The 26,172-nt window shown below is 37.7% G+C and overlaps 1 protein-coding gene across 4 annotated transcripts in view; it reads left to right on the forward strand.

Annotated features, from left to right (window-relative positions):
* Positions 1-24,228, forward strand: part of nf2a (NF2, moesin-ezrin-radixin like (MERLIN) tumor suppressor a) — a 59,282-nt gene extending 35,054 nt beyond the window's left edge. For 3 of the 4 annotated variants that reach the window (XM_051692835.1, XM_051692849.1, XM_051692827.1), the window contains 6 exons: positions 5,666-5,782; positions 5,878-5,978; positions 6,624-6,729; positions 8,317-8,444; positions 11,217-11,376; positions 23,479-24,228. In XM_051692835.1, the coding sequence (XP_051548795.1) occupies positions 5,666-5,782; positions 5,878-5,978; positions 6,624-6,729; positions 8,317-8,444; positions 11,217-11,376; positions 23,479-23,529 (663 nt within the window). In that variant the 3' untranslated portion in view covers positions 23,530-24,228. Of the gene's footprint in view, positions 1-5,665; positions 5,783-5,877; positions 5,979-6,623; positions 6,730-8,316; positions 8,445-10,541; positions 10,637-11,216; positions 11,377-23,478 lie in introns of all 4 variants that reach the window. The other variant, XR_007896594.1, reaches the window with a different exon arrangement.
* Positions 24,229-26,172: the final 1,944 nt, after the last annotated feature.

Here is a 26,172-nt window from a genome sequence, read left to right on the forward strand (position 1 = left end):
CATGCCAATCAGCTAATCAACTCAAAACACCTGCAAAGGTTTCCTGAGCCTTCAAAATGGTCTCTCAGTTTGGTTCACTAGGCTACACAATCATGGGGAAGACTGCTGATCTGACAGTTGTCCAGAAGACAATCATTGACACCCTTCACAAGGAGGGTAAGCCACAAACATTCATTGCCAAAGAAGCTGGCTGTTCACAGAGTGCTGTATCCAAGCATGTTAACAGAAAGTTGAGTGGAAGGAAACAGTGTGGAAGAAAAAGATGCACAACCAACCGAGAGAACCGCAGCCTTATGAGGATTGTCAAGCAAAATCAATTCAAGAATTTGGGTGAACTTCACAAGGAATGGACTGAGGCTGGGGTCAAGGCATCAAGAGCCACCACACACAGACGTGTCAAGGAATTTGGCTACAGTTGTCGTATTCCTCTTGTTAAGCCACTCCTGAACCACAGACAACGTCAGAGGCGTCTTACCTGGGCTAAGGAGAAGAAGAACTGGACTGTTGCCCAGTGTTCCAAAGTCCTCTTTTCAGATGAGAGCAAGTTTTGTATTTCATTTGGAAACCAAGGTCCTAGAGTCTGGAGGAAGGGTGGAGAAGCTCATAGCCCAAGTTGCTTGAAGTCCAGTGTTAAGTTTCCACAGTCTGTGATGATTTGGGGTGCAATGTCATCTGCTGGTGTTGGTCCATTGTGTTTTTTGAAAACCAAAGTCACTGCACCCGTTTACCAAGAAATTTCATGCTTCCTTCTGCTGACCAGCTTTTTAAAGATGCTGATTTCATTTTCCAGCAGGATTTGGCACCTGCCCACACTGCCAAAAGCACCAAAAGTTGGTTAAATGACCATGGTGTTGGTGTGCTTGACTGGCCAGCAAACTCACCAGACCTGAACCCCATAGAGAATCTATGGGGTATTGTCAAGAGGAAAATGAGAAACAAGAGACCAAAAAATGCAGATGAGCTGAAGGCCACTGTCAAAGAAACCTGGGCTTCCATACCACCTCAGCAGTGCCACAAACTGATCACCTCCATGCCACGCTGAACTGAGGCAGTAATTAAAGCAAAAGGAGCCCCTACCAAGTATTGAGTACATATACAGTAAATGAACATACTTTCCAGAAGGCCAACAATTCACTAAAAATGTTTTTTTATTGGTCTTATGATGTATTCTAATTTTTTGAGATAGTGAATTGGTGGGTTTTTGTTAAATGTGAGCCAAAATCATCACAATTAAAAGAACCAAAGACTTAAACTACTTCAGTCTGTGTGCATTGAATTTATTTAATACACGAGTTTCACAATTTGAGTTGAATTACTGAAATAAATAAACTTTTCCACGACATTCTAATTTATTGAGATGCACCTGTATATATAATGATTCAGTAGTTATAAATAATTATATTTTAATAATTATAAATACAATGCATATTATACATATAATAATTCTAACAATTAAAATGCATTACATTACTGTGGCAGACGAGTAAAGCATTAATAAGACAATACAAAAAGTGGCTTTAGAATGCAATATATTGTTTATTTCCATATATCATTGAACATAAGCCTGTCATTGACCTGCAGTCTACAGCAATCCATTTTGCAGTGAATTTGTCAATCTGTTTGAGATGAATTTATAAGGGTGTTTCTAAGGACACGTCTGTGTGTGTGTGTGTGTGTGTGTGTGTGTGTGTGTGTGTGTGTGTGTGTGTGTGTGTATGTATGTATGTATGTATGATATATATATATATATATATATATATATATATATATATATACAGGTGCATCTCAATAAATTAGAATGTCGTGGAAAAGTTCATTTATTTCAGTAATTCAACTCAAATTGTGAAACTCGTGTATTAAATAAATTCAATGCACACAGACTGAAGTAGTTTAAGTCTTTGGTTCTTTTAATTGTGATGATTTTGGCTCACATTTAACAAAAACCCACCAATTCACTATCTCAAAAAATTAGAATACATCATAAGACCAATAAAAAAAACATTTTTAGTGAATTGTTGGCTTTCTGGAAAGTATGTTCATTTACTGTATATGTACTCAATACTTGGTAGGGGCTCCTTTTGCTTTAATTACTGCCTCAATTTGGCGTGGCAAGGATGTGATCAATTTGTGGCACTGCTGAGGTGGTGTGGAAGCCCAGGTTTCTTAGACAGTGGCCTTCAGCTTATCTGCATTTTTTGGTCTCTTGTTTCTCATTGTCCTCTTGACAATACCCCATAGATTCTCTATGGGGTTCAGGTCTGGTGAGTTTGCTGGCCAGTCAAGCACACCAACACCATGGTCATTTAACCAACTTTTGGTGCTTTTGGCAGTGTGGGCAGGTGCCAAATCCTGCTGGAAAATGAAATCAGCATCTTTAAAAAGCTGGTCAGCAGAAGGAAGCATGAAGTGCTCCAAACTTTCTTGATAAACGAGTGCAGTGACTTTGGTTTTCAAAGAACACAATGGACCAACACCAGCAGATGACATTGCACCCCAAATCATCACAGACTGTGGAAACTTAACACTGGACTTCAAGCAACTTGGGCTATGAGCTTCTCCACCCTTCCTCCAGACTCTAGGACCTTGGTTTCCAAATGAAATACAAAACTTGCTCTCATCTGAAAAGAGGACTTTGGAACACTGGGCAACAGTCCAGTTCTTCTTCTCCTTAGCCCAGGTAAGACGCCTCTGATGTTGTCTGTGGTTCAGGAGTGGCTTAACAAGAGGAATACGACAACTGTAGCCAAATTCCTTGACACGTCTATGTGTGGTGGCTCTTGATGCCTTGACCCCAGCCTCAGTCCATTCCTTGTGAAGTTCACCCAAATTCTTGAATTGATTTTGCTTGACAATCATAAGGCTGCGGTTCTCTCGGTTGGATGTGCATCTTTTTCTTCCACACTTTTTCCTTCCACTCAACTTTCTGTTAACATGCTTGGATACAGCACTCTGTGAACAGCCAGCTTCTTTGGCAATGAATGTTTGTGGCTTACCCTCCTTGTGAAGGGTGTCAATGATTGTCTTCTGGACAACTGTCAGATCAGCAGTCTTCCCCATGATTGTGTAGCCTAGTGTACCAAACTGAGAGACCATTTTGAAGGTTCAGGAAACCTTTGCAGGTGTTTTGAGTAGATTAGCTGACTGGCATGTCAACATATTCTAATTTTTTGAGATAGTGAATTGGTGGGTTTTTGTTAAATGTGAGCCAAAATCATCACAATTAAAAGAACCAAAGACGTAAACTACTTCAGTCTGTGTGCATTGAATTTATTTAATACACGAGTTTCACAATTTGAGTTGAATTACTGAAATAAATGAACTTTTCCACAACATTCTAATTTATTGAGATGCACCTGTATATATATATATATATATATATACATACATACACCTCAGATGGACACTTTTGATACATTTCACTTGGGTTGCATTGCATCATAAACACAGCATTTTAGGTTGCTGTGTCAAGTTAAAAGAAGTTTGAAACTTAGAAAAACACATCTTGATATCCCTGCATTCAGATTTGCGCCCTGTCCAACTGTGTTTGAACGCAAGAACGCGTCTCTGGCTGCGTCCGAAACAAGGAAAATGATGCCTTCGGAGGCTGTATATGGAGGCAGGGTGAAAATAAGGAGCTTTTCAAACTGTCCAGAGACCAGTTTCCTTAAAGAGTTCCATTAATTCAAAACAGCTGTCAGTTAAGCCATTAGCTGATTAGGCAGCAAGTCAGCTGCCTACATTTTCGGATGCAGCCTCTGTCGCTAGTGTCAAGCAAGCCTGAGTGTGGTTTTGTTATCTGTACAGCTGCGCGTTGCCTACACAGCTGGAGTTTTGCTTGCTGCCCCCTGCTGAAAACAGGTAGTACTTCAAGCTTAAATTGCCCAGATGGTAGGAATATTCTATATTACGGTCCGGGGACATGAATAATTGCTTACATTTTTTTAACACTTTATTCTTTATTTAATTAACTACACTTAATGTGTTAAATCGATAGCCCTACTTAATACAGCGAGACGCGGTGCTACGGTAAAAGACGCCCATCTAGTGCATGTTTTCATTTAGAAGATAAGCGCAAACCGATGCAGAAACGGGTTCTGTGTGAATGGGCCAAAAGCCACCAAATAGCTATTTAGGTGTTCTTTTAGGCTACTGTTGTAGAGAATGTAGCCTTTCTAAAAGAGTGTGAATAGTTAAAGCAAAAGGAAAGAAGCATTACAATTGGGATACATGGAGATGCACTTTTATAATGAACATGTTGTCATCTCTATGACCACAATAAATTGTAGATGTTATTTACTTGCTTTTAGCCAGCTGATTACCACTATCAGAGACTTACCTTTCAGAAAGTAGATAAGATTTGCAAGATATATTTGGGAAGAATGTACTAACCTAGTGACAATATCTGTGGCGCAAATATGTTAGACTGAGCTTTATGTAACAGTTTCCTGTGAGATTGTACAATGTTGCAGATAGTGTGAAGATTTTTAAAACAGCAAAACTTGAATTCAAGGTTGAAAGTTACTTCTAGTATACAGAGTAATTCAGCACGAGTCAATTAATAGTAATGCCGCATTGGTGTACATGCTACATGTTCTCCATCTAATGGCGTTAATCAGCAAACGCATGAAATGAAGCATTTCAGAATGAACCATGAGGTCGTAATCAGACACAGACCATGTGAATGTTTGCTTTAAAGGAAGTCATCTTATGTTTGTAGGCCAGGGTTATAATAGTTTTTATTTTTGAATGTTTTATGTTTTTTTTTTTTGTCTTCTAGTTCAGTTAAGTTGTTCAGTATATTTAGCTTTTGTTTTAATATTTTAGGATTACCTAAATTGCCTAAAACGACATAAGGGTCAATGATGGATTAGGAATTTTAAGGGCTATTTGAAAATAGCATAGTTAAAATAATTGATTAGTTTTGTACTCAACAGTTTTTATAAAAAATAATAAATTGAATTAGTTGAAAATTTAACACAATAGAATTACCAAAGTGTTTTTTGCCAGGTAAACCTGTTCTTGCCCCTAAAAATGTCATGTGGTGCTATTGTAATATTAATTAAAAATAATATTTTACTTTTGCGCACATGTTATTTTAACAAGTTATAAGTAGTTCAATGAAGTGTTTTGAAAATGAGTTTGCAATTTTCATATTTTATCAGATTCGCCTCTAAGGTGTTTGTGAAATGTACAGATTTTTTTTTCTTTCTTTAAAACCCATAGAATTAATTGAAAAAGTAAAACAAAATGATGACAAGAGGTTAAAAAGATCACAACTCATAACATTTCATAACAGTTCCATGGACATGTGCTTAAATAATGTATGTCATTCAATTGTAATTCATAGAATTTCATAAAGTTTTATGGCATTACATTTCTCAGGTCTGTCTAGTGTTATCTAGTGGCATTTTCATTTTTAATTAAGGTGGATTGTATGTTTAAAATGTGTTTACCGTATCAAAAAGTAAAATGAAAATTTAATAATTTGTGGTCTTATTCGATTTTAGTTAGTTCTGACATCATTTAAGTCATGTATTTTTATTTAGTTTCAGTTTTTCCAATTATGCCAGTTTTTTTCTATTTCGAAAATGTTTCCTTTTAGTTTTCTTAACAAATAATAACATTTTATGCATTTGTTCAAAGTGCGTGGTCTCTCTGCCCTCAGTTACGCTCAGAGGAGACTGCAGATCTTCTGGCGGAGAAGGCACAGATCGCTGAGGAGGAGGCCAAGCTGTTGGCTCAGAAAGCAGCTGAGGCAGAACAGGAGATTCAGCGCATTAAAGTAAGTGGGCATTTACCTAGTGACTCACTAGCTTTACAAAGACGATTCTTCAAGAAATTGTGAGCACTGAACATGCACTGAATTATTATTAAAAGTTGACAGCGATTCGTACAGAAGAAGAGAAGAGACTCATGGAGCAGAAGATGTTAGAGGCTGAGATGCTTGCACTGAAGATGGCGGAAGAGTCCGAAAAGAGGTATCATACACAAACACAAGCTCTGGGTATCGGGAACTACCTTATGATACAATTCTGCACATATTGTGCTAAATATGTCATGATTCACTACATTGCGATGTATCGTAATATCATAATTGGATCTCAATTGAAACTGCACAAGAGAGACTCGGCATGTCCGTAATAAAAGGAGTGAGCTTTAAGGTTTGGTTTCCATGTCTCTTGTGCCTCATAAACTGACAGAGAAATGCCGGTCTGCTTATTTACACAATCTGCTGCTTAATTATTGAACTATTGGACATGAAATGAATGTACAAATAAATCATTAAAAATATTGATGCAAGAATCGGTACAATATGGTAAGGAAAATTTTGTAACTGCCCATGACTAAAACATACACATTCACTCTGGCATAATTTATGCCAGAAATTTAATAAAAAACCCATCTTCTTTGGGACCCTAGTTAGTGTGTGACACTGTTGATGTCATAGTGCATGTTTGAAAAGCTGTTTGATTTGTTGTGTGTGAAAGTAGCAATTTTCCGCTGAGCTGAGAATTCAGTTTTTTCCATTTCTATCTGAAATTGTACTGTGGAGATTCCAGTAGTGTGTCCACTTCAAAGGGTTCAAACCTTGAGTAAATAACTCGTGAATCTGTTCTCTGCAGGGCAAAAGAGGCCGACCAGCTGAAACAGGACCTGCAGGAGGCGAGAGAATCTGAACGCAGAGCCAAGAACAAACTGCTAGAGGTCACCAGCAAATCGCCCTACTCGGTATTCACCTATCTCTTACCATAACGCACACTAGCAGGGGACCGACTCTCACACCACAGGGCCCCAAACATTTTAACATCTCCACCAATGACATTACATCAACGCTTGTCTTTCTTTATCATCCGAGATTCCGAAGCCAGTCCAACTTTATCTCTAAGAGAAAAAAGACATAGTTACAGGTTTCTACGCCAGTCTATTTTAGCCTCTCAGCCATTTGTCGACGAATGTCAAGATAATTTATTTTTAAAAAGCTGCATCAGACAACCATTCCATTACAAAAAACACATTCCCTCTCATCCAGGGAACCTTCAGAGAGTATTTCAGGCTCGCAATAACCACCCTAATGTAATCAAGAAGGAATATTTACAGTATATTCATATTTAGCTGTCCAGCTTAAAAAATGGTTGGGTAGTTTGTGTTGGATGCCAGCAGTAGCATAGCATCGCCGTAATGCTTTTCGGAATTTGATTGCAAAGTAGTTCAGAACGTCTCGTTATTGAAAGTGAAACTGTAAGTTTGCTTGAATGCCTCCATTAAATACACTGTGAATATCCACTGGGGTTGAATGCACATGATGACTGAGTGCACTTCATATCTGATTCAAATGCACGGCTATTGAAGGATTGTCCTAAGCCCCGTATAGGAATAATAGACATAATTGAGGTCAGAATTATTTATTTTATTTTTACCCAGAGAGAGAGGGGACAATTTTCTGCCTGGAAACCGCATTTCGGTGCAGTTACAATGAGGTTCTTGATTATTAGCCTAAGCACTTAGGAGCTCTGTTCTTTCTTGCTTTAAAAGCTTGCCGGATTCTCTTGAAATCCCATGGGTGGCTCACCCGCACATTTTACATGCACGGTGAGTTAAGAGGTGACCGGAGGTCAGTGTATCATTTTAAACATTAGCTTTCTCTCTACGGGTGGTTAATGTTAAATCGGTATGACCACATAAAAATCCAGAAGGCATTTCAGAGTATCACCACTGTCTGTGTGTATTAATGTCTTACTGAGAATTTTTAAGTGCTTTTTTTTTTTTTTTTTACCCTGAAGCCTCACTTGCTCTTTGACAAATTCCTGTGGATGGCTAAGGCAAACCTGAGGTTGAATTTGTTTAGATAAACTGTCCTGCCTGAGGAAAAAGAACACAGTTTATGAAGCTCATACTAGCTGCTTGAATTCATTGTCACTACAACTACTATATCAAGTTCAGTTGGCCAATCAAATGCAACAGAATTAACTTTCTTTTTTCGGCTGATGAATGCTAGTCCAGTCAGTTCCTGATGGATAAAGTCCCGCACTACATTTCTTTTTTTTCAAATACTGTTTCACTCAGAAATATGCCACATTACGGAATTAAAATGGGTTACAAATGCCCATGTTTCTTGTTCACTTCATTTGTTTGTCCTGTCCTACAGATTTTGTAATGGAGTTTGTTGAATACATTGTTGGAATGAACTTTGTTTGCTTCAGAAAAGCATTTGTCTAATTTTCACACCATAAATCTAGCATTGTTATTTTAATATTTTATGCACATTTTCCATTATATAGCCTTTATATAGATAAATTGTATTCTTTGTATCCCTAGCCTGCACCATTGTCTGCCAACGCTCTTCCTCCTTACGGGCCGAACTTGAACTTCAGCATGGACAACCTGAGTTTTGACTTCAAAGACACGGACATGAAACGGCTGTCCATGGAGATCGAGAAAGAGAAGTGAGTGCAGCCCATTTCAGGCTTCAGTCCTTCCTCACCACAGTCTCTCTGCTGTCTTCACATCTGTTAGCTCTTTTTGAACCAGTTAAATCAACTGTACTAGAGTGTCTCCTCTGCTGATGCTCTACTCAGTGGCAGATTTGTTCTTCATTGGTAAAACCTCCTGCCCTTTTCCAGTTTTGACAGTTGAAGTGGCATGACCATATTCAGTTGCATCAAATACCATTTTTTTATTATTATTTTAGGTCTGTTCACACCAAGTCAGATATGATTTAATAAGACAAAAGCATAAAAAATTGCATGGGATATTGTATAGTAAACAGGTCTTTATCACAAAATAAACCTCGACCACTGAAATATATATGTATAGAATTGGATTGCTCATGCAAAAGTAAACTGCCTGCAGGAGGTGAAGCCACCAGAAGTGTTGGAGCGGCCATCTTGGTATGCCTAAACTCTCATAAAGCATCAATGACTGACAGGCGGAAACACCCCTGTTTCATCGTCTCCAACCTGTGGATGAGACAGCTGCATTTCACCCTCTAGTGACAATCATGTTTAATTTTTTATTTGCTCATTATGGAAAATATTCGTTACGAGGGAGAAGATATATGCGATCGTGATGTCAGAGCATTCACCTGCCACGGTCTTCAATCTATCAGTGCAGCACAACAATCACCAAAGGAAGCAGCAAAACTGTCCACAAGTTGTAATATAAGTAAGAAAAGCTGTAATATCTGCTTGTTTAGGGTGACAATACGTCCTTACCACCAAAAGGGACTTTAAAAAAGTCAGACTGGGATTTCTAAATCGCCTTAAATGCCCGGGATTTGCTTGTTTTCATATTGAAGTGCTCTGTAGTCATACATGGATCCATGTCATAAATACGTGTTCATTGCCATTTAAACCTAGTGTATGAGTTTAATTTTCTTCACGTGTCTCTCAGTGCTCCAGCTGCATGTGTTGTAGAGTGAGAGAGACCGTGTGCTCTTATTCAAGTGACCGTGAGAAAAAGGCACTTTTTAATGAAAACATAAAATAAGTAACTCTGAACAAACACTTCAATGTTCACAATAAATACGTCTGAAAATGTCTGTTTGTATCTTACCTCAGTTTCGGTGAACTTGTTTACATTCAGCTGATCTGTTCACCACTGAAGTTTGTTAGAGGTGTGTGATGAGGAGGAGGGCGTGGCCGGGCCGTGATGATCCACGGCCGGCGCTGAATCGGCTGATAAGCGGGATAGCCAGATAAAGGGGAGCCAGAGGCGCCAGTTCGAGAGAGAGAGAGAGAGAGATACACGCGGCTGCGTTGCATGTGTGTCTGTGTTTCTTTTATGTTGTTTTAAGTTTGAGTTTTGACAGGGGAGCAGCCACAGCCGTCTGCCTGGGGACGGAGGGGTCATGATGGCAGAGGAGGGGTTGAGGACTGGGCGACAGCGCGTCCGGGAGCCGGAGAGCAAGTTCTACTCTCTCCTCTCTCTCTCTATCTCTCTCTCGCTCTCTGTGTGCGTCTCCGCTCGCCCTTTCCCTCTCCCCACACATCTCCTCGTCTCTCCCCGAGGTTCACAGGAGGCGGGGTGGACCACCGGCTGACAAAACGGCCAGAAGGGCAGTGTCTCCCCTCCAGAGATTGGGGGGGGTTGGTCAGACCAGTGGCGCCCCGGCCTGAATCGGGCGGGGGAAGAGTGTGACGAGGAGGAGGGTGTGGCCGGGCCATGATGATGCACGGCCGGCGCTGAATCAGCTGATCAGCGGGAGAGCAGATAAAGTAGGAGTGAGTAGGAGTGTTGGCATATTGCTGTATACCAAAACTATTTAGACATGATCAAAATTCCCTTGTACGTATATTACTAGTATTATCAATGTGGATGTTAATATCACCCAACAAAATCACATTGGGAGATATAGAGCATAAGAGGGTTAAAAACTCAGAAAAGTCATTAAAAAAGTTAGAATCGGTCTTGGGAGGGCGGTATACAATGGCAAGGATAGTGGGAATTGACCCATTGATTTTAAGAGCAATGGATTCAAATGAAGCAAATACGGGCACAGTTATATGGGATACTGTTTTTTGTTCAATTTAAATTGGGAGCAGGTGTGCTCCAGGCTTCACTGATGGTGATCGAAGCCGGGGAGAGCGAGGCTCCAAAAGAACTGGAAGTTTCAAGAACTGGAAGAGTTTTACTTTGGGTATGTCGTTTTCAAGCTCATGCACAAAAAGAGGCAGGATGTTTAGAGTTTAAATAAATAATTACATGTGTAGAACGTTTACGTTGTAGGGATGTACATGCAGATTTCAGATATAAAATAGGTGATTGAATGACTAATGTTTACTTGCTGAAATGAGATGATTCAATAGGGACATTTGAATGTTTGGGCATAGCAATATAGCGGCGCAGTGACGTCATGAGAAAATTAAATGACGTCATGAGAAATTAAAAAAAGTCTCTGCTGTACTTTACCAAATTGTTTTATGTATCCTTAGCTTCTGAACTACTCTATCTTACTGTTACAAGTTGGAATTGCAATGCAGTGTAAAAATGGTTTGATCTTGTGTGATAAATTGCTTGTGATGTTCCTTATTTGTAAGTTTCATTGGATGAAAGCATCTGCTTAATGTATATCTCAGTACTATATTTCCAACTCTATGTGAAGTTTGTAAAGTATTTCGTTTTAAAATCATGTTTTAAAGTTTGCTTTCAATAGGCTTAGACAAAACAGTTGGAGAACTTGAGACCAACTTTCACAATGTGTCTGTTCTGTTTGTCAGGGTGGAGTATATGGAGAAGAGCAAACACCTTCAGGAGCAGCTGAATGAACTAAAGACAGAGATTGAGTCATTAAAGCTAAAAGACAGAGAAACGCCGCTAGACATCCTGCATAATGAGAACACTGAGAAAGGCACCAGCAAGCAAAGCAACTTTAAAAAGGTGGGTTAAATGCTTCTGAAGTCTGGGCTTGTTGTTCAGACCTACATGACTAAAATCAACTCTCAAATCATCTTACCCACAGCCTGACAAAGTGTGGTGCAAAGTTTTAGTGTGTTAAATGTAATACTTGATACTAATAAATATTCAGAAATAGGACTAGTCAAGTTTATTTTTAAAGCACATTTAAAAACAACAGACATTGAACCAAAGTGCTGTACAATAGTAAGAAATCCATGTATAATAATTAAGCATAAATATACAGTGGTGGCCAAAAGTTTGGAATAATGCACAGATTTTGCTCTTAATGAAAGAAAATGTTACTTTTATTCACCAAAGTGGCATTCAACTGATCACAATGTATAGTCAGGACATTAATAACTTGAAAAAAATGTTCAGAACTTCTCAAACTACTTCAAAGAGTTCTCATCAAAAAATCTTCTACATGCAGCAATGACAGCTTTGCAGATCCTTGGCATTCTAGCTGTCAGTTTGTCCAGATACTCAGGTGACATTTCTCCCCACACTTCCTGTAGCACTTGCCATAGATGTGGCTGTCTTGTCGGGCACTTCTCATGCACCTTACATTCTAGCTGATCCCACAAAAGCTCAATGGGGTTAAGATCCATAACACTCTTTTCCAATATTACGTGGCCAAGCACACCAATGGCAAACATTTAGATTGCTTAAAATCATCATCGGAATTCTATATTCAGAGTGGTCATTTGTTTTACTATTTATAGTGTTATACAAATGCTAATAACATTTGACCAATAGGTGGCCATGTCACCAAATTGATATGATATTGTAAGGGCTTGGGTCACAATGCTATAAATGAAGTTTTAAGTAAAAAAACACCAAAGCATTCAAGAGATACAGCCTCAGATCCTTATTGACATCCTGCTATTAAATTTGGTGATGCGTTAAAAGAGAATGGTTTGATATATTAAAAAGCTTTTCATAAGTTTTTGTCATGAGTGACTCTAGATAATACATGCAAAATTTTGTGAAAATAAAACTTACGCTCTTAATAAAATTAAAAATGGTGGACAGGAAGTATGGCCAACAATGGAAAAATTGGGATCAACTTACTCGTCATGACTCATTGTCTCATAACAATAGGCCAAATTGAGTGGCTGTGGAGAGGCTTAGTTTTAGATGTGTATGATGATGATTATTTTATATATATATATATATATATATATATATATATATATATATATATTTTTTTTTTTTTTTTTTTTTTTTTTGTGTGTGTGTACTTATGTGTGACCATGGGGATGTTCGTTGGGGGTCGGGTTGGGGTTGGTGATTGGGGAGGTGGAGGGGGTGGGGTAGAAGTGGGAGGGGTAGAAGTGGGAGTTAAATGTTGATTCAATTTATATATGTTTTGTTTTTCTTTGTCAACTATATAAATCAATAAAAAATGTTAATTGGAATCGATAGGCCAAATGAATCAAAAGTTATAAGCATTTCTTTGTACCCAAGCTTTTTAAGTACCTTCAGGACATGGCCCCAATGACAATTTAAGGCAAAATTCGAAATGATCGACACCCAATATTGCTGTCATGAAAAAACTGGGTATCATTCGATTCTGTATGCCTTAAGGAAAAAGAGAGACCATTAAAGAGACGAGTCCTATGATTTTCAGCAAAAATAGCTATTTTTCATATCTACTGGCCACCAGGTGGCACTGTGCTGAAACGCTGCAGGTCAACTCAGGTCATGCTTGTGATGACATATAGTAAGTTTTGTGTCAATACCCTAGAGTAGTGGTTCCCAACCCTGTTCCTGGAGGCCCCCCAACACTGCACAGTTTGTATATCTTCCTTATCTGAAAAACCCAAATCAGTCTCGGAGTCTCTACTAACGAGCTGATGAGTTGAATCAGGTGTGTTTGACTAAGGAGATATTCAAATTTTGTAGTGTTGGGGGGGTCTCAAGGAACAGGGTTGGGAACCACTGCGCTAGAGCATTGTGTAGTTATAGCCTCACGTCCATTTTGTCATGCTTGCAGTCAAATACGTTATAGCGTTATTCGTGAACGGTGTGGTCTACCATAATAATTCTCATAACTTTTTGACATGAGTGTCTCTATATGTTACATGCTAAATTTCAAGCGAATCGGACATACAGACGAGGAGGAGTTAGAAAAAGTAGGTCTTTCAAAAAATTCTAAATAGTGGAAAGTGAGTGGGTGGAGCTGAAAAAGATGCAATATTTTCTAATGGGGCATGACCCAAGGAATCAGAGGGGGAAAAAATATTTTGTTTCTGGGACTTACGGTTCAAAAGTTGTAGGCCGAAACATAAGCAAAATTTGGAACTGTTGGTAGCGCTAGAGGGTTTGAGTGAGAGACCCTGGGACAGTTACATTGAAAAAGACCTGAAAGTCTTTTTAGCAAGCCAGTACACTTGGTGGCCATCTATGGAACACTCAGGGGCAGCTATTTTTCTATGTAAACAATTGGCATACAAGTGCAGCTCCTAACTTTAATGGGGAAAGACCAAAATCTCCAAAACGGTTGGTTAATATTACAATCAAAGAACATATTTCAAATCAGAAGTAAACTCTGACAACACTGGTATCAGAAATTGTGCTTCTTTATCTTTACGCTAAAAAACGAAATTTTTCCAGCTTGTATAGCTGATGCGCATGCACGTTCTTGAGATGATTGATAGGTAATGCCTGTATCTAGAAGGTGATTGGCTCTTTTCCCTATAAGACAGGACTTCCTTTCTACATCCGTTGACCATCAGTAGGTGTTCCAATTTCTCCCATTCATTTTAATAGAAGTGACCAGTCTGTACTAAATAGTCTCTGGTGTCCTCTATCCTTGTGCCAAATTTCATAACTTTCCTATGCACGGTTCTGTGGGCTGTCATAGATTTTCAACGGAATAATAATAAGAAGAACAACAACACTAACAGATACAGTACGGGCTTCCCGTACAATGGTTATCACAACAATGATAATGGAAATCACACTAGAAAAGCAATTTATTATTACATTTTTTTTACAAAAATAAAAAAAGACACAATAAACTAAACAAAGAAAACAAAAAGATCATAAACACAAAACCACTTTATACCTCAAGCTACTTCAAAAGCTAGGGAGTCGAAATGAGCCTTTAAACTGGATTTAAATATGGCAAGGGTATGAGAAGAACTAACATGAAACGGAAGACCGTTCCACAACTTAGGGGCAGCTACTGAAAAAGCCTGATCACCCTTGTGGAACGTAGAGAAATGTTTTTATTGCGAGACCTGATTGACCTGGGGGCAGAGTATGGATGAAGGAGATCACAGATATGTTGTGGGGCAAGATCATGCAAGGCCTTAAAAACAAAAAGCAAGTCTTAAAATGAACTCTCAAACTAACTGGTAAGCAGCGTAAAGATACCAGCACAGGGGAAATGTGGTCTCTCTTCCTAGTACCTGTTAAAAATCTTGCAGCTTCATTTTGACCGATCTGCAGACTGTGCTGTTACTATCATATAATGAGATGAGTATTCTGAAGATGTTGAATCGAAAATTTAGACCCTTGTAACATTAATTTTAATAATCTATTTGTGTATTCATATTATTACCAACAGCTCTATAATGAAGAAGCAGGTCACCTTTATAAACACAAACTCTGTGGTCCGAGCCATTTCTGAGGTGTGAGAGAGATTAAAACTGAACCCTCATTCGTGCTGAGTTTCTCTCACATTTTTGCAGCACTTTCAAACGCGATCCAATTATGATATTGTTATGCATCGGGATATATTGACTCTTAACATACAAATTGTGATATGTGTTGTATGTAGGTGGTTGGCGATACCCAGTCATTGACATTTATTATATTTTTATTTTTTACATTTTTTGCCAGTTGTAAATCTTGATCTTGAATCTGGAAGGGGAGCTGTTTAAACTAGAGATTTACAGAGTTTGTTACAATGTGCAAGGTTCTGAATCAGAAGTTCCTTTAGGGGAACTGTCCCTGTAGATCAGGGGTGTCAAATCATGCTCCTGGAGGGTCACCGTCTAGCACATTTCAGCTCCTACCCTAAAGAAGCACACTTTATCCATCTAATAACGGTGTTCAAGATTACTTCAAAAAACAGGGAGGTTTGTTGGAGCATAGTTGGAATGAAACTCTGCAGGACAGTGGCCCTCCAGGAGCAGGGTTTGACAATATTGTTACATTATTGTTCTTATGTGAAAGAATAAAGGTACTTTTCTGGTTTTAACAGAACTTGTACTTCAGACCTTTGTTTTGCTGGACAGGGAAAAATTGCTTTGTATCATAATGTAACCCCTGTTTGGTTTTTGACTATTATAAATGTGTAAAAATGATACAGTTTACGTAGGGGCCACACTGAGGGCCCCATATCTCTGGTATTTAATATAGAGCCTTAAATATGAAAATACCTAAAGGAAAGTTGGTTCTGAACCAGAATTTAAAAGGATATTAGGATATCTTAATACTTGGAGATATTGGCACTCCAACTTTGGAAAAACACAAAAAGCGTGTTGTTGTTTCCCCTCCCCCCCCCAATTTGTGGACTTACACCATTGGCATATAATGCAATGAGGGGTGCAGAAGTCAACTGATTTTTGTAATAGACCTACCTATCTCTGTGTAAAAATTAAATAATGAACCTTCCTGAGTTTTTTTTTGTTTTTTTTTTTACCTGTAGTTTTACTCCAAAATCATAGGTGAAAACTGTCATTTTGATCCCCCTGTACAAAATAATGGATTACTTTTTTTTTTTTTGTGGCTTTGATCATCAGGTATGCATTTCTTTCACCACTATAAATAAATACATTGTTTTAAAAAAATATCAAAAATAATTTGAGAAAAAAAATTTGTTTGACACCCCTGCTATAGATTTTGTGACATTAGTTGCTTTAGGAGAAAAGCTCCTAAATAACAAGTACCAATTCAATCACATCAAGTTCTCAAGAAGCAGCCTAGTCACTCATTTTTATTACACTCTATTGAGAAAAAAATTAAGCGGGTTTTGATTGCAGTCCACCACAGATGATTATAGATAGTCAAAACCCATTGTCTAATGTTCTTTATTCCATATCCAAGCTGCAAAATGTTGGAAGCGACCTGCCGGGATGGTTTTCATATTGTAAATAGAAGGACAGACTTCTTAAACTCTTAAATACATAGAAATGTTGTGAAAAAGTATTTGCTCCATCCTGATTTCTTCTGTCATACTAAATTGCTTCAAAAATTCAAACAAAATCTAACATAAAACAAAGGCAATCTGAGTAAATACAAAATACAGTTTTTAAATGATAATGTTATTTATTGAAGCAAAAAAGTTATCCAATACCAACTGGACTTGTTTGAATAAGTATTTGCCCACTTAGTTACTAAATCCCCAAATCTATGAATTTAATATTTAATGGGGTTCAGCTGGACTAGACACATCCAGGCCTGATTACTGCCAGCCATGTTCAATCAAATCAACACATAAATAGAACTTTTTCAGCCGCATGAATTTGGCTAAAAGGTCTTACCCAGTAGCACACTATGCCAAGGTTGAAAGAAATTCCAGAAATAATGAGGAAAAAGTTGATTGAAATACATCAGTCTGGGAAGGGTTACAAAGCTAGTTCAAAGGCTCTGGGACTCCAAAGAACCACAGTGAGAGCCATCATCTCCAAATGGAGAAAACTTGGCACAGTAGTGAACCTTTCCAGAAGTGGCCGACCTTCTGAAATTCCTCCAAGAGCACAGCGACGACTCATCCTGGAAGTCACAAAAAAGCCAAGGACAATATCCAAGGAACTCCAGGCCTCTCTTGCATCAATAAAGGTCACTGTTCATGAATCCACTATCAGAAAGACATTGACAAAAAATGGCATCCATGGAAGAGTGGCGAGGTGAAAACCACTGCTCGCCCAGAAGAACATTAAGGCTCGTCTGAATTTTGCCAAAACGCACCTTGATGATCCTCAAACCTTTTGGGAGAATGTTCTGTGGACTGATGAGTCGAAAGTGGAACTGTTTGGAAGACAGGGGTCCTGTTACATCTGGCGTAAATCAAACACAGAATTCCACAAGCATGGTAGTGGTAGCATGGTCAGTCATGGTGGTGGTAGTGTGATGGTTTGGGGATGCTTTGCTGCTTCAGGGCTAGGGCGACTTTCAATAATTGAGGGAAACATGAATTCTGCTCTCTGCCAGAAAATCCTGAAGGAGAACATCTGGTCATCACTCCGTGAGTTGAAGCTTAAGCACAACTGGATTATGCAGCAGACAATGATTAAAAGCATAGGAGTAAACCTCTGAATGGCTCAAAAGAAGCTAAATTAAAGTTTTGCCCTGATTTTAACCCGAATGAGATGCTGTGGCAATTCATGCTCTCAAACCCTCCAATGTGGCTGAACTAAAGCAGCTCTGCAAAGAAGAGTGGGTCAAAATTCCACCACAGCATTGTGAAAGACTGATCTCCAGTTATCGGAAGCATGTGGTTGCAGTTATTGTTGCTAAAGCACAACCAACTATTACATTTAAGAGGGCAGTTAGTTTTTAACAGAGAGTGGGACAAAGTCATTGTTTTACAAGTCACAATAAGCCTCAAGTCTTTGCATTCAAGTCCCAAGCCAAAACAGGCAAGTCCAAGTCAAGTTCCAAGTCCTCAACTTTAAGCTTCAAGTCATAAACAAGTCATTAGTGCTATAAATTAAATTAAATTCATATCAGGAAGGCTTTTAAAGTATGTTCATCACTTCCCAGTTCAATATCGTTTGAGATATACTGTATATTTTCACTAAGGGCACCGATCTATCTCAGTTCAATTTGTCTGCCTAGGGATGTGCTTGAAAGTTACAAGTTCCTAAAGGAATATTCCATGTTCAGTACAAGTTAAGATCAGTCGATAGCATTTGTGGCATAACTTTTATTTAAAAAAAAGCAAAAATCGAGGTTACAGTGAGGCACTTACAATGAAAGTGAATGGAGCCAAGTTTTGAAGGTTTTAAACAGAAAAGTGAATCTTATAATTTTATAAAAGCACTTACATTAATTCTTCTGTTAAAACGTGTATTATTTGAGCTGTAAAGTTGTTTAAATTGTCATTTTTATAGTCATGTTAGGGTTTTAGGTTTTGTTGACATTACAGTACATCATCATGGCAATGAAGTTAAAAGTGGCTATAACGTTAAACAGAAAAGCTTAGTAAGCGATTTTATCACACAGAAATCAAGTTAACACATGTTGTGGCTATACTTCAGAAACAGTTAGTATTTTAACGTTCAAAAATGAGCCCCCATTCACTTCCATGGTAAGTGCCTCATTGTAGAGGTTTGCTTTTTTTTTTTTTTTTTTTAAAGAAAAGGATGGATGAGTCGAAATTACTTTTGGTGGTAATCAATATTATGCCATAAACTGCTGTCAGTTGAGCTTAACTTGTATTGAACCTGGAATATTCCTTTAACAAGCACAAAAATGGCACTGTCACTTTAACAAGCAACAAGCATCTCACAGACAGGTGGCCTGGTTTATTAACGAGAGATATGTCTCTCTTTTTTTTTTTTAGCACATCCATGCAATTTGTGATTAAAATTAATATCTGTTTTTACTTTTTTATCTGGCTGTAAAGAACAGGAAGGATATTAAAAGACATTATTCAATGAATGTGAAGTGTGCCTAATCTTTGATGGACACATAACACAGAAGAAATGTTCTGTTTTAATTTCAAGCACTTTTCAACAAAAAAGATTTTCCAGGTATTAAAGTACTTACATTTCTAAAAGCTAACTTTAAGCACTTCAGGGACTTGTGCAATCCCTATAAACAGTGTAGAAAAAAAATCACAGTAGGGGTCAAATCAAGCGATAGAGAGATTATGATGTTGTTGCAAATTTCGCGATACTGAGTTTTGCCTTGATATGGTTTGTCTTTATTTTTTTTTTTTTTGCGATATATCAAAATTCAATATATTGTCCCATCCCTAGCAGCTAGCTAGCTAACCCAGCTAACACAGTAAGTTAAATGCTACTGAACCTTAGCTGACATGTAAAAGTTAACAATCCCAACATACCTCTATCTGTGGGTTTTCAGATGCCTCACAAAATTGGACGTTGTTGATAAAGCGTCTGTAATTTTTGAATCACAGGTTCTACATGTTGCAGTACTTTTGTTGCCTTCGATATTGTATTCTTTATATCCAAATGAAATTACCTTTGGGCTGTGTCGTCCTTAAACGAGAGATCTTAAAATTGGGTCCTACTCTCGTGGAAGTTGATTGGTTGGTTGTCTGGTTGGTTGAATGTGGATCGTGAAAATGCAGATTTGAAAATTTGAATGAATTGTTTATTGGGTAAAATGAATCGTTAATTTGCTGCACATTTTTAAATGTACAAGTATGATATTTGATTTTAGAAAGTATCAAGTCTTTCCAAGTCAGAGGGCTCGAGTCCTAGTCAAGTCACAAGTCATTGTTGTCAAAGTCTAGGTAGAGTCGCAAGTCTTCTTTGATTATGTCGAGTCGAGTAGCAAGTCATCAAATTTGTGACTCGAGTCCAAGTTAAGTCTAAGTCATGCGACTCGAGTCCACAACTCTGGTTTTTAACATGGGTAGTATGGATGTTGGATAAATTGTTTGCTTCAATAAAAAAATATATATATATTTGAAAACTGTATTTTGTGTTTACTTTGGTTGCCTTTGTTTTATGTTATATCTCGTTTGAAGATCTAAAACTATTTAGTATGAAAAATACACAAAAATAGAAGAAATCAGGAAGGGTGCAAATACTTTTTTAAAGCACTGTAACACTTAAACACTTCTGAAATGTCTGTGCATTGTAGCTCCATTTCTCAAAAGGACTTGATCCTTTAAATGTGCTACCGTGCACCGATAAACCACAATTAATTCATTTATCTTCTTTCTGACAGGTTTTCATCAAACCTTGTGAAATGGTAGATTAAAAGCTGCATTTAGCTGTAGAATCCTTTTCTTCAGCCCATGTGTGAAACTGTCTCGTTAAAGCCATGCTAATTAATTCCCGTGTTGTGATTGGTTGTTTGGATGGATGGAGTGCCCTCTGTGTGTTTAGTCAGTCTGACTTGATGTGATTGTGTAATTGAAGTAGAGCTTAAGCAAACCACAGCAGACACTTTGTTAATGGCTTTGCAGCTCTAGTGCTAGCAGCACCAAGAAAATCCACTCTGTTTAGAATCTTTGACATCGAATGTTTTCCTAGCCGATGTTGAGCCCCCTTTGGGCATCTTGGAAACCTGTACTGGGACACTGTCTGACTCATTGTAAATCACTATTGGTCAGGTGGTTTGAGCACTGGACCTTGGAGTAAAGTGACAAGGGTTGATGGCTTTTCAGGTCGTATCGGTGCAATGATTAATGGCAGTAGCTGTGCTTTCTTCATACCATGGTGTGTTCTGCTGCTAGCTATAACCTGAGGAATTGAGATGAAATGGAAGTCTCTTAATACACTGACAGTCTCACCTGTTCCCTGAACATTTTAATGTGGTAGTCTGTCAAAAACCACATCAAAGCAGTTGAGTGTCCTAAAGTGTCAAAGTGTCCCTTTGTTAATTGATTGAATTGTAGGTAATTAAAAGGTAAGTCAATGAACCCTCAGAGACCAGATCTTTGATATTGATGTATTTTCCTCCTTGGAAGTATTTTTAGGAAGCCACTGGTTATAAAATCATGATGTTTATGCAAATGTATGTATTTTTTTTCATGCTGCAATTTTTGTTACAAAAATGTTACAAAATTGCAACAACCGGTTTACAAGGTTATAAAATTTCACCACTGTTCTGTTCACAAGTCAACATTTAAAGGCATTTGTAATCGATTTTGATTTGGTAATGTGACATATTTCAGAGAGAAATAGTAGTTTAGCAAGACTTAATAAAACAGGGAAGGGGGGGGGGTTCGGAAAATGTTGCAAGCTGGATTCGACCACACGCCACTTGGCCACAACTCAGAAGTTAAGCTACATTAAGACTTAATATTTATTTTTTTATATTGGTTATGTGTGTTGTTGGAAGTATAGTGGTTATATGCTATTTATGGCTACTTTGCAGTAGTAAGTAAAGTAACCCTATTTTAAGTAAATTTAGATTTTATGTTGACTTGATGTTGAGTATACAAGCCCACATGCTTTAACTTTTATAAAAAATTTCCCAGTTAGCCAAAAGCTTGAAACTTCAATACGTTCATCTCAAAGGAGCCCTCTTACACTTTCTAAAGTTAGTCTATGTTGAAAAACATTTGGAATAAAGGGATAGTTCACCCAAAAATGAAAATTCTCTCATTATTTACTCACCCTCATAATATCCCAGGTGTGTGTCTTTCTTCACCAGAACACATTTGAAGACAAATAGAAAAATATCTTGACTCAGTAGATCCTTAAAATGCAAGTGAATGGAGATTTCTCTTTTGAAGCTCTAAAAAAGAGGGATGTTATCTTACTCTCTCTATCTCACAAAATATTTTTTTTTTGTTTGATATTCCTGAACTCTACATGATTCAGTAGGAGGCACTGAAAATGTAATGTCTCATGTTTATACTGTAATTGAAGCTCAACAAATGCATTAAAACCCATTGCATTACATTTTGTTTCTCTTGATCTTAAGGAGTTGTAAGATCATAGTTCTCTATCTGTTTGTCTGTCTACCTACCTACCTATCTCACTTGCTTTTCTGTCTGTCTGTCTGCCCGCCCTATAAATGTACATAGTAGTGATTATAAATTATTTATTATTTTTGTTAACGGTTCACTCATCTAATGGTTCGGTTCAGTTTACAATTCTTTAAGCCTGAATCGAGAAAAGGTAAGATTGAAAGTTTTATTATTTTATTATTACTATTATTTTTATTATATTTAAAGACGTATGCAAAGCATTTAAACCTAGCCTAGAACAGGGCAATGGTGACACCAAATGGAAATATTAGCTAATAATTAGCTTTGCTGAAAATATGGAATAATTTTAGATACATATGCTGCTTACAGTCACTGATTACATAAATTAAAATATGTATCGATTTTGTTTTTCCATGTTCATCTAGCTAATGATTAATTCACAGCAGCCATTTGAGCATCGTTGGTTGCTTGGTAACTGATTTGAGAGTTGATTTTCGAACTCAATGGAGTGGTTTAGGATTTCCTAACTGGAGATAACATATGATTTTGTAAGTAAGATAATAATCTTAAATCAAGTAAGCGCATTTTAGAGCACATTTTGTGCATTAAAGCAATTTCCATGTGTATGCCCGTGTTACGTAGGCTTAGGACGTCATGCATATTTGATACATATAATTTAAAAAAACAAACAAACAAAAACCATCCAATCTCCACGATGCGTATTGTCACAGTTTTGAACTGCGGTGTATCATGCCACCCCTAATATACATATATACACACACACACACACACACACACACACACACACTGGCTCTAACAAGGACAGAAAGAGATGTGGAAGGCCCAGATGTGCAACTAAACAAGAGGATAAGTACATCAGAGTCTCTAGTTTGAGAAATAGACGCCTCACATGTCCTCAGCTGACAGCTTCATTGAATTCTACCCGCTAAACACCAGTTTCATGTACAACAGTAAAGAGAAGACTCAGTGGTGCAGGCCTTATGGGAAGAATTGCAAAAAATAAAGCCACTGTTGAAACAGAAAAACAAAAAGAAAAGGTTGGAGTGGGCAAAGAAACACAGACATTGGACAACAGTTAATTGGAAGTGTGTTATGGATCTTAACCTCATTGAGCATTTGTGGGATCAGCTAGACTGTAAAGTGTGTGAGAAGTGTCCGACAAGACAGCCACATCTATGGCAAGTGCTACAGGAAGTGTGGGGTGAAATGTCACCTGAGTATCTGGACAAACTGACAGCTAGAATGCCAAGGATCTGCAAAGCTGTCATTGCTGCATGTGGAGGATTTTTTGATGAGAACTCTTTGAAGTAGTTTGAGAAGTTCTGAAAAACAAAATTCAAATTGTAATAGTAATTTTTCACGTTATTAATGTCCTAATTAAACCGTATTTAGTATTTGCCATTTCATATGAAATTATCAGTTTAAAATGTTGTGGTTTCCATCTCTGAATCTTATTTGAACTGTCTCCACAGCTCACTCTACAGAGCACCAAATCCAGAGTGGCCTTCTTCCAGGAGCTATAGCCATCCACATGGACTGAACTATAGTGTTTGTATTTGTGAATAATATCTTGATTTCATGACATTCCTAACAGGCTGTGATCCATTCCGTTTGCCTCTGGCACATTCTGCTTATGAAGAATGAATTTGTGATTTAAAGTTTACATTACGAAGACCAGGCCCTTGGTCTGCATGGCCTCATGCAAACACTTAACTACAGAGCATGATCTCTCTAACACTAACTCAAACTCACTCATTCTGTGAGTCACACTACATGCTGTTTCCTAGTATCCCTTTGCCTGCATGAGGTAAACCCTTTATGAAGACACTACGGTTAAGTGGGCATTAAGTAACGAATACACTCTGCCTACATGGCTCTCCGCTGTGCAACTCAGGTTCATCTCCCTAGTAGCACTGCAGATCTCTGTCTCTCTCTATCAATATGTGTCAGAATAATTGGCCTAAAGTAGTCGTATTGCACCCTTGTGTGGTATTCGGTTTGGTGTTCGTTTTTAAAAGCTGGTTTACTTTATGTGGAAGTATAGATTGAATACAGGATATTGTAGGGAAAGAAAAATCCTTAGGGAGTATACCATTTTTAAACACTTTCAGATGTGAAAGTTTTTTTTTTTATTGTTTACTTTTCTTGAAATGTTGTAGAATGTTTAAGGATTTGAATATATTTTTGAAAATGTGTTTGTGCAAAGGAATAAATGAATTGAATTCCTCATGCTCTTGGTGTTTTTGCTTTTTGTATAAATGATTAGTGGTGCTTGCAAACACAAATGTTACTGTTACTATTACTCTTACTTAGGGTTAGGGATTTAAACAAACACAACTCATTCCACACAGAGACCGGAAATTGTGCAGCTTTTTGTGTTTTCACCTGGTGTACAATTACAATCACTAAACAACTTTGCAGAACACCCTAGCAACCGCAAAGAATTGCCCTGGCAACCACCATAACACCCTAGTATCTTGGTGGCTACTTTTGCTTAGGCAAACACCTCTAATGTTTTCTTCCAAAAAAAAAATTTAGTTGCTGGTACTGTTAAACATGCTTTGACTCTATTTAGCTTTGGATGGATTTATTTATTTTTTCCATTTATGTGATTTGATTGTTTCTGAAAGGTCTGAAGGTGTATTGAGCGCAGTGATTACACTATAATTAAATTAATCTGCCTTAAATAGGCTAAGAGCGAGCATTACTGCCTTCTAATTTTTGCCATGAAGAATTTATTAATTTGATTGTTACAAACATCAGCTTTATCTCAAAGAACTTTGCAATGAATGCAGTTGATCATAGACCAGAAACATCACAAGATGACTTTGCAGTCAGAAGTGTAAATACACAATGAATAAAATTCATGGCAAAAAGTAACAAGTATGGTATTTAAGTAAAATCAGTATATTGCAGATGGCCGGGAAAATAAAGTGGCTGGAGTAGCTCTGCAGCACGTCAGCAGTTAAACCCTTGCATCCATCCACTGTCAGCGTGACGCACCATAACGGGCACTTCAAGCTATTATCTTTTGACTCGACATGACACTATGGTCCAGTATAGACAGGGTGACTTGTCTATATATTTTGTAAATATTTTCTCAATTTCATGTAAAAATTGCAGTACATTTAAATCTTGTGTGGGTCTTTCCTTATTGGTTCAACAGTATTTGATGTATTTATATTTTATAATATTTTATATAAATCAAGACTAATTCTGAATTTAATTTTGGTGGTCAGATGTCTATACTGCTATCTTCAAGTATCATACTTTCCATAATTCTATGGTATTCCATCACAGCTTGAAAAAAATACACCCACCATCACTCATCAGTTTCTGCCCTTCCTCAATACAATGTTTGCACATCTGGACGAGTGGCAGATTGATTGACAGCTGGTTTGAGACATACTGACAGGCTGTTACAATTGAGTGAGGGATGTGCCTTTGAAGGCTACCATGTCACTATGTGTCCCATCAGTCCTTGGAGTGGCAGAAGGGGATCCTTGGAAGATCAAAATTCTTCTATAGGTGGAACCAAGTTGAAAAGATAAATAGATACTTTATAAAGTGTGAGAAAAGCAGTGACAGTGATAATCAATGGCAGCTTTTCACCTTAGGTTTTATTGATAAGAGCTCTTAGATTACACAGTTTGCAAGTTGTTTGTTTGCCTATACTTCAAAGTGTACAGTTTTTTTTTATTTATTTTTTTTATGTTAAAATGCTTTCACCTATCAAACGTTAATGTGCAGAGACAACTATATGCAAGTTACTGGTAAGTTGAGTGTAAGTTCTGTGGCACTTTCTCAACACTGTTCTGTTGAGTTGTACAGTGGTTTGAGTTTGGGGCAGGACTAACTTTAACTTTTTTCCAAACAAAGGAAGACATACAAAGCCCCTTAGAGGAAAGTGAGGGAAATTGGTTTTGCATTCCCTCACAATAGTTTTTCGTTCCCTCACAATAGTTTCTGTTCTGAAACAAAAAGTTTTGAGTTACCTCGCAATAGTTTGTTTCCTCACAGTAGTTTGCATTCCCTCACAATAAGTTTTGCGTTACCTTGCAATAGTGTTGCATTCTCTTACAAAAAGTTTTGCATTCCCATGCAATATGTTTTTGGTTCCCTTGCAATGGTTTCGTATTCTCTTACAAAAAGTTTTGCATTTCTTC

Source organism: Myxocyprinus asiaticus, chromosome 4 (genome assembly GCF_019703515.2).
Source record: "Myxocyprinus asiaticus isolate MX2 ecotype Aquarium Trade chromosome 4, UBuf_Myxa_2, whole genome shotgun sequence".
NCBI classification, from domain to species: domain Eukaryota; kingdom Metazoa; phylum Chordata; class Actinopteri; order Cypriniformes; family Catostomidae; genus Myxocyprinus; species Myxocyprinus asiaticus.